The sequence below is a fragment of the Convolutriloba macropyga genome, chromosome 2 (assembly GCF_964194025.1).
Source record: "Convolutriloba macropyga chromosome 2, txConMacr16.3, whole genome shotgun sequence".
Classification (NCBI taxonomy): domain Eukaryota; kingdom Metazoa; phylum Xenacoelomorpha; order Acoela; family Convolutidae; genus Convolutriloba; species Convolutriloba macropyga.
In genome coordinates this window covers 17,393,649-17,403,616 of record NC_134469.1, presented here as the reverse complement: position 1 = coordinate 17,403,616, position 9,968 = coordinate 17,393,649, and the positions used below count along the sequence as shown (strand labels likewise).

The 9,968-nt window shown below is 36.1% G+C and overlaps 1 protein-coding gene across 1 annotated transcript in view; it reads right to left on the bottom strand.

Moving 5' to 3' along the window:
- Positions 1-1,245: 1,245 nt before the first annotated feature.
- The window catches only part of LOC142335161 (uncharacterized), an 85,776-nt gene continuing 77,053 nt past the window's right edge, over positions 1,246-9,968 (bottom strand). Inside the window, exons 13-15 of the mRNA XM_075383527.1 lie at positions 6,479-6,684; positions 2,231-2,350; positions 1,246-1,672 (exon numbers count right to left, since the gene is read on the bottom strand). Of these exons, the coding sequence (XP_075239642.1) occupies positions 1,445-1,672; positions 2,231-2,350; positions 6,479-6,684 (554 nt within the window). The 3' untranslated portion in view covers positions 1,246-1,444. The remainder of the gene's footprint in view (positions 1,673-2,230; positions 2,351-6,478; positions 6,685-9,968) is intronic.

Sequence of the window (9,968 nt, the reverse complement as noted above, 5' to 3'; positions counted from 1 at the left end):
CCGCCCTGTTCTCAAGCTAAGAAAAATTTCTGTAGAATAAACTACATTCATATTCCACGGACAAATTAACATCATTTTAGCACTCAGCTTCCATGAATTCCTCCTGCAGAAATCTACACTCTCGTTAATGTGAATTCACACCACTTACTTGTCGATCAACATACGGTTTGAGAAAAATCCAGTACATTAAAATGTCCGTCACTCTTGAATAGTTATAGTCAGGTACAGGTAGGTATCGTTAAAAAACAGGTAGGTACAGGCCGCAACAGGTAGAAATCTCGTTTCTTCGCGCTGCGTAGAAAGTTGCTGCACCACAGCAGCCTCCGCTTTAGCCTTTTTCGATTGTGTCGCAATTTTTGGGTATTACAATTTTTTGCCTTTACCCGCTCCGTCAGTTAGAAACGCCGATTTTAAAATGCTTTGCTTTGTTATCTCTTAACCATCTTTTTCTCCCCTCAGTTGTTTTCTTTAGAATTATTTATTGGTTACAAAGTTTCTACCTAACAAAGCATCGTCTTTACGGAAGCCGACTATTCTTTGCAACCCTGCAAATGGGGCCGGCGATGTCATCGACATTGATGCCCAGTGGATTATTTGCCGTATGTGCACTGTTTACCATCTGTGCGCGATACTGATTCGACATGGTTAAGGAAAGTCATGCAAGTATTCAGTCAGAACAACAGCAGAAATCGTGAAAAACAGTCAGTTTAACAAAACTCGAAACTGGAAACTGATTAATTTATACTAAACCATTGTAATCCTTTATTAATTCAAGAATAAAATCAATCTCACAAAGTTCCTAAGGCAGCCAACGTAACACACTCTTATTTCCTCACGATGAATATATCGAAAGGCGAAAATTGTCAGAACAAAAAAAACAATTTGTGTATATAGTTCCTCCCCCCACAAGTGGGTTCGGAACAATAATTGTTTGGCTATCAATCTTTTGTAGCTTGATTTTAAAAAATTGTTAAATTACAGAAATTCTACTCTACTAGAAACTTAAGACTTAGATGAAAATATTATTATATATTAAGTTCCTATCTGTCTTATGCCGCTTGATAATAATATCTAATTAGAGTTTGGTGTTTTTATTTGTGTTGTCTATTCGAAAAAAGGGGGAAATGCTACTCTTCGTTTTCTTAGTTGTGCAACGCGTCAGATATTAGTCATAAAAACCTTTTAAGTCCACCAATTGTAAATTTTGCGGTTTCTATCAATATTTTGGAACTCGCCAATGTCGGAAATTATTTTCAGTTTATTTAGCTCCATTTTGGAGTCTCTTACTATTTCTTGATTATTGTAGATTATCTTGCAAGTGGTCAACAGTCAACTCGGTAATCCGCTTTTTTAGTCTTTAGTCATCAATATTGTTTCCCACAAATTATTCATAATTCCTGATGCATTTTATCAACGTGCACCGGCAATCAAATGCGCAATCATTTCAATGTTCGTCAGCTGATTCTGCGACCAGTTTCTGAAACTGAGTCAGGATCTCCTCGGCAACGTTGTGGTTCAGCACCAATGCTAGACATGTTGTGGATACTACGAAATCGCCAGGAGTCAGGATCTCACCCGCTGGTACTGCGACCTTCCATGTTTTATTTTTCACTCTCTCCTCTCTTAGTACTTCGTCTTCGTCTTCTTCTTTCTTCTGCTTTTTACCCATGATCTAGATACAAATGATTGTTTTTCAGTAGATTTTTGAGCTCCGAGTATTTTACTTTCAAAATTTAAAGCTTTTAGCCAATCAAAAAAATCAATAAGTTTCAAAACGCTTTTTTATATTGTTCCATTACAAGCCAAACCACCTAAAGTCGCATTTACACCGTGAACTTACACCTATAGTGTAGAATTCAGTGGGGCAGGGGAGAAATGGAGTGGGTGGGTGGGGGAGAGAGGGAGGCGCGTGTGTGTGTGTGTGTTAATTTGTGTTGCGTTGTGTGGTGTGTGTGTGTGTGTGTGTGTGTGTGTGTGTGTGTGTGTGTGTGTGTGTGTGTGTGTGTGGGGGGGGGGGAGTAAGTTGACTCAATGCCCTCAGGTTTTGCCAGTTTGTCTCGTTTCTCAATGCAAGTCACTTAAAATCGATAGTCACAAAAAACGGTCAGACTAAAAATCTTTACTACAAGATGTGATAATAGAAAAAGACCAACAGTGCTTATAAAATTGATGCAAACTTCGTTTGAGATCAATCAAAAAGTTTCAGAGCCAGACGCAAAGAGACACCTACTTTTTCGAAGGCACCCTTTTTGGCGAGACAGTAAATGTTGGGTTCTTGGTTATCCTCTGTGCTCAGAGGCCTTGCCTTGATGACAAACTCCTGACCCAACATGAGGCTATGTTCCTGTACCTGTATAAATTACCTAATAATAGTTCGAAGCACAAAGGAACAACGCAATATTAAACTTGACCGACTAACGTCGGAAGAATTGCTCTTGACCAACTACTGGGAGATCGATCGAATCTATTGTAGCCAGCTTCAGCCTGGGAGATGGAGTCACTAAATTCACTAAGGGGGTCTTGAAATGACGTCATTAGAGGTTATCAAATACCATTATAACCCCTTATAATATTTAAATTGATTTCATCGCACTTCTCTTTCGACTTTTATTAGTGAACTGACTTCCAACACTTGAGTTAAACTTTTGACACTAATGAATGAGTGAAAAAGTCATATAAACTATGGAAGGCTTAAAAGTCAGTCGAAAAATCAAAACGGTCAAACAATTATTTTGCATAAAAATACCAACACGTTTACAATAATTGCGTCGAACTTCGTTCGAGAGCAATAAAAACATAGCCGGCAGATTGCCGGAAAATAGCCGCGGTTGACGCGCTCGACGCTTTGAAATTGAAATTGACAATTTTTCCCAATGTTTCAAAAATTCAGTGTGCAGTTTGAGTTAGATTCTAAATCTCTACTTGCTTCAGCTTCTAAACTGAAGGGTTTTAAGCTTAATACCAAAATCAGCTATTAATCACTCTAATGAACTTGGATAACCTAATGCACTATGACTTAACCACCGGCCTTATTGGTTTATCCCGTTTTTTTTTATTTAGCTCTTTTGACCTTGACTGTAATCATTACATTGCATAATTCAATGCGTAAAAGAATTTAAAATTCATTCAGTTGAAACAGTGAGTGAAGTAAGTCAGAAGTCAAACGTGAAAATCGTGACTTCTGTAAAACGAAAAACGTGATCAAAAGGTAAAGTGCTTATCATATGGTTAAAGATGTTGATGACACAAACTGAAATTGATAGACTGTAATTTCTCTGCGAAATTTCTTCTGTAAATATAGATAAGTTGTCTTAGATAGAATTGGCCAAATTAATGCGATGCCTTATAAGATCTGGCATTTTTGGTACGGCGCCGTATAAAACAGGAAAATTCCCGAAGGAAATTTCCATAAGTTGTGCATGTTGACTGCTCGGCTTTTCTCAAAAGAGATTTTAAATAAAAGCAATATCTCTTTCAAGTTGTTTTTGGTAGTTTTTTTGTCATTGAGTGTAATTTTCACAGGTTGCCACATCATTAAACATTGTGAATTTTTAATTGTCGAATAATTTTTTTCGCTTGTAAGCCTTAAAAGCACTGATCTTTAAAATTACTGCCCAAATAAAATAGTTACATAAGAAAACTTTAAAACCGATAGTTATCATGATAGTTATCGATCACTCATGGTTTTATTAAAACTATACTTATTGGGCAAACAATTCCAGTTTCGATGGTTTTTATGGATGCACGCAACAGTTTATTGCGCAGCATAGTTTGTTCGCTAAAATTATTTTGCAGAAATGTTGAGTAAGGATATCGAGAACTTGCAATTGAACACCCAGTTATTTCTAAATATTTGTTCTTTTCCATCTTCACTCTTTTAAAGAAATTTTTAACCCGGTTCATAATTCGACCTGAAAAAATGGATGGGCTGAACTGACTTGTGAATTGCAGGTTTCCACAAAACCTGCAAAGACAATTTAAACGTATTGTCTTGCAGTGATTACCACTACTTTTTAAAATTAAAAATGAGAGCTTTAGTGCCTTTTTATTTTACCGTTATACGGCAGAAAATTGTCTCGTGTAACGATAAAGATAAAAAAGCAAGCACAAAAAGTATATATGATCTCATTTGTCATTTTTTTTCCTGCAAAGGTTTAAGATTAAATTTGCAAACGGGCAGAAAAATAGCGAAAGTTTGGCGACTAATTCAAAAGTCATCATGTATTCTCTCTTAATATTATTCTCAAGGTGACTCTGGGGCCATTGAATTGTTGTCACTGAACTATTTAAAATCAAATGAAGAACATAGCCAGCGCATTGTCGGCAATTATCCGCCTTTGAAACCACTGACCGACATAAAAATTTTATCAGTTCGAGAAGAGAAGAGCTTACAACTGACAGCCAATGAAGTCCACTGTCAGAAAAACTCGAATTGTTCCGCGGCTCGAATCGATGATTTTTTCATTTTCTTCCACTTTTTTGTTTGTATTAGAGGTTCTAGCGTGCTATGTTGCGACGTTTTCAAATTAGTTATATACTCTCTTTGTGTCTAAAAAAACCTGACTGATCGATAGAGTCAGGTATTAAAATTTATTAATTGAAGATATTGAATGCAATTAGTTATCCAAGTTATTAAACTTTCGGTTGCGAAGAATTGAATACCAAGATTTATTGTCAAAAATGCGCAAAATGGATAAGAAAATGTTTATGATTGAAATGGATAATATAAAAATTATCAACTCATCATCTACTAAAATCTTGTTTGACATATAGGCGACAAGCAGAGGCACAAACGACAACCAAAACTGCAAGAAAATAGAATGGACTAAAATTAGAGCTGAAATTTTGGTGCTTACGTTTATTTTTGTTCAGAGCAAAAAATGTAAAACTAAATTTTGGAAACTAAAAAAAATCATTTTTTTTTATTTTCTTTATTTATCTTTAATAAAACTTCAGTATCAATTCCTTCTCACAAAAATCTGAATCATACTGAAATTCAGGCTAACAAAAATCCAGTTGGATATATAATCGAGAGAAAAATTTTTTAAAAAAGTCCCAAATATTTGGCTATGTTCTTAAAAATAATGTCCTCAAAGACAAAACTATTTTGCTGTAACGTAACCATTAGCCCATGTGCCCGCTGTAAAATTGTTTCTAAGGCCCCTTAAAGTAAAAGAACTGCAAAATGACAAAAAATTCCAAAAACCTGCAAACTTTACTACAATTTTTCGTGTTGTTGGATACCAAATACAGAGTGTAACACGTTACCAAAAAAAGTAGCAAAAAATTCAAAGTTTTTTGATTACTGAAACAGAGAGCGCCTATATAATAGCTGCCTAAATGAGAGCCGGTCTATAAATAATACTACTCTGCCCAGGATGAGGTCTTCGACCCAAAAGAGATATGGGCCAGACGGACTTGGGTCGTGGACAGGGGGTTCATGCCAAACAGACCCAAATTCAGTTATAGGCCAAACTGTGTTTTATAACCAAAGGCATCCAATCCAAAAACCACAGACTACTCAGTAATCAAAATTCAATATATGTTTAATCGTCTATCTTTATGTTGCTTTTAGTTGCTAAAGATCGGCCGCTGCTTACAAAAAATGGTCACTTCAGGGCTCAATTTTTTTTGCAGAGAACAGGCTTCAATATTGTGCTGGACGTCTGCGCTTTGGTCAGTACAAATAGTTCGTTTGGTGCTGATTAGAGCCGACTTTCTTAATATTACCTCTCCAAAGAGGCTAACAGACTGAATTTTTTTCCGGGGTTGAACCAAAAACTAGGTATGGACAAAACCGAAGTTTGGGTATGGGCCAGGTCGAACAGACTGAGGACGGGATATGAGCCAGACCGAACAGACTGTATTCAGGTATGGGCCAGACTGAATAGATCCAACTCAGGTATGGGCCAGACGAAGCAACACGACCCAAATATTGTCCAGACTATGAGCTCGGTCGCACCAGACCACCCTGTCCGCGACCCAGGTTCATCTGATCTATACCTGTCTTGGTTCGAGGAATTCATCCTGGGTGCATTTTGGCAAAGTGTTAAAGTGGAGTTGTTGCTACACCAAATTTAATTGCCCAATTCATAAGAATTGGTTTTGAATTATATCCATGACTGGGTAAGCTTAACGCATTTTCATCATAAAAAACATTGACTTAGATCAGAATGCATCACCAAAAATGTCTCTACCGCCAGCACAATTTCGAAAAACCCAAAGAGAGATATTTGCCTTGTAGTGTTTCAATAACGGTTCCTTCAGAATTATAGATGTCTTCAAAGTTCATTTTACAGCACATAACCAGCACTTTTCATTTGACATATTTGAAGTCAATTGAGTTCAGCTGCTTATCACTGTGAATGAGAGAGTAAGTAAAAAGTCCTTTGAAAAATTAGAACGGTTAAGCAAACATTTTGCATAAAAATAGACAAACAAACTCATTGCATTTATATCTATTGCACCTATAACTGACCTGAAGAGCAATTTGTCTCTGAATGGCGAACTTAAGATCCTTTTCTCTCTTCTTCTTGACTTTTTCTGGAAGTTCCACAGCTTGTTCAGCTGCCTCGCTGATAATTGCGGCCATCTTTGTTTTCAGAGTGGAATAGCTGAATACCTTTTTGATGAAAGCCATGTACATTTCCCTCTTCTCCTCCGCATTCATAAGCACTGGTGTATCTGAAATACTTAACAGTTGTGGAAATAACTAAACAGTTGGGATTCCTCTCTCCCCTAAAAAAACAAGAAGTGGTGGTTTTGACATTTTTACATGCATATCCGTTTTTGACCGTTTTCAAAATGAACTGACAGTGTATAATCGATAATTTTAGGAATAGACCGTTTTTCGCCGAATGGAAATAATGCGCTGACATAAAATGAAACCTTCCAAAATGCATGATGCAGTACGGAAAATAGTTTTCTGCTTCAGAATTTTGAGTTACCATTCATATTTTACTGACTAGAAATTTTGACCCTCAAAACATCGCTACTGACGGGGTAAAAATTTTCCATTCCTCCAATCTAATATTCGGTGATAAAATTTTTGAGGTCAGAATCAAACTGTTGCCAATTTTCCACCTCAAAACCTGGCCGCAATCAAAAACAGACAGTCTAAACACTTACAGATTCTGAACAATCAGAAGATACACGCTAAAAAGACAGCATTTCTAAAAACTGTGAGCAATAGGTTTATTGCGGAACTTCATAAGCAATCTAAGCACTCAATTAATTCTCAGTAGTTTATACGCATTCTCAGCACTCATCTTCACCAACTTAAAAATCCTCTCCAGATCAACACTGAATTCGGTCTACATGTTTCTGAGAGGATCAACTATATCACCACAGCAGCATACCCCGAAGACTATCACTATCACCTGCACAATAGGACAGTTGGAAAAAAAGTACAGTTGGAAACAACTTCCTATCGTAATTACCAGTAGTACGACCCTTTCTGTCTTCAGTTTTGTGTTTTGCATACAACTCGAATGGATATATATAAAAACAGTCCCATCATGTGATCATGAAAAAGATGCAGCACACGATACATAATTATCAGTTTGTCCAGCATCACTTCAATCGAACAAATACCCAACTCCATATTGGTTCACGTCTCCAGTACGTGAACACTAAAATCACTTCACTGTACTATCTAAATTATTCGTACAATTTTCAGCCACAGTACTGCAAAGGCACCTTTACAAGTTTCGACACCATCAGGAACTAAATTATCTTCGTGCTGCTGAACGCGGCCACTCATTGCCACTTTTCGTCCCAATTAAGAACTTACGATGCATCGAGGGTGGAGCGACGAAAATATTGCACGATCATACATCCAGTCCTTTCCATCAGGACTGAATAGCGCACTATCTCGAGGATCACATACCTCGACGTAAAAAAAGAGATCTACAAACATCTCTTTGTTATGCAGCCCCACTGCAATGTAGACCTCAATCCCAGAGACCTTGCAGCCTGTGCTGATCGAGTTCAGAAATTACTGGAGCTCTTTAGTGACACAAAATCGCGTTCCAGATTTCGATATTGGGAATAAATAATGGACCCTGTTCCTGCTAGTTGCAACACAGCTCTCACCAACGGCAAATTTTCTGTCACACCTTTTCTCACGAGAACTCAAAACTCTGCTTTTCTTTCTTTCATCTTATATATATATATATATATATATATATATATATATATATATTTATATATATATATATATATATATATGTATTATGTATATGTATATATATATATATATATATATATATATATATATATAAATATATATTTATAAACATACATATATATATATATATATATATATACACATATATATATTCATTTCTCTTTTCTGTTTCCACCTTACTCTTCCTTAACTTTTAAATGAAGAATAAATGTTAGTTTTTCTTTTTTTTTCTTGTCAAAACCTACACTGAAAAATGTGAATTTAGATATAGAAGAATAATTACACCAAGCAGCTGACAGATCTAAATAGGACGCTAACCAGTTGATAAGCGGGTAAATCCAATCAAAACAAACACTACTGACAACGGAGATGAATAAAAATCTCCTTGCAACACCGATACAGACACCGCTACTACAAATATCCAATTAGCTAGGATCAAATCTTCACTATATGACAGTGGGAGAGAGCTGGAAAGTGACAAACTACAAAAACAAGACCTTTTTGGCTAGAGTACCCTGACATTGGCACCCTTACTGACTCCACAGACAAACAGGACATTGATAACTTACTGAGAGCACTAGTCACCAACTTAACTTATCAGGGCCTCACACAATTAACAGATTTTCAGCTGCAATCAACTTTTTGAACAAAACTTAACCCAGGATGAATGCAGCAGACGAAAATCTATAATGTGTCTTCTCCATAATCTCCACCAATCACAGATAGAGAACACTCTATTCTCTTTAAAATAAGGCATCTCGAGGATCACATACCTCGACGTAAAAAAAGAGATCTACAAACATCTCTTTGTTATGCAGCCCCACTGCAATGTAGACCTCAATCCCAGAGACCTTGCAGCCTGTGCTGATCGAGTTCAGAAATTACTGGAGCTCTTTAGTGACACAAAATCGCGTTCCAGATTTCGATATTGGGAATAAATAATGGACCCTGTTCCTGCTAGTTGCAACACAGCTCTCACCAACGGCAAATTTTCTGTCACACCTTTTCTCACGAGAACTCAAAAACTCTGCTTTTCTTTCTTTCATCTTATATATATAATATATATATATATATATATATATTTATATATATATATATATATATATATATATATGTATTATGTATATGTAAATATATATATATATATATATATAAATATATATTTATAAACATACATATATATATATACACACACATATATATATTCATTTCTCTTTTCTGTTTCCACCTTACTCTTCCTTAACTTTTAAATGAAGAATAAATGTTAGTTTTTCTTTTTTTTTCTTGTCAAAACCTACACTGAAAAATGTGAATTTAGATATAGAAGAATAATTACACCAAGCAGCTGACAGATCTAAATAGGACGCTAACCAGTTGATAAGCGGGTAAATCCAATCAAAACAAACACTACTGACAACGGAGATGAATAAAAATCTCCTTGCAACACCGATACAGACACCGCTACTACAAATATCCAATTAGCTAGGATCAAATCTTCACTATATGACAGTGGGAGAGAGCTGGAAAGTGACAAACTAAAAAAACAAGACCTTTTTGGCTAGAGTACCCTGACATTGGCACCCTTACTGGACTCCACAGACAAACAGGACATTGATAACTTACTGAGAGCACTAGTCACCAACTTAACTTATCAGGGCCTCACACAATTAACAGATTTTCAGCTGCAATCAACTTTTTGAACAAAACTTAACCCAGGATGAATGCAGCAGACGAAAATCTATAATGTGTCTTCTCCATAATCTCCACCAATCACAGATAG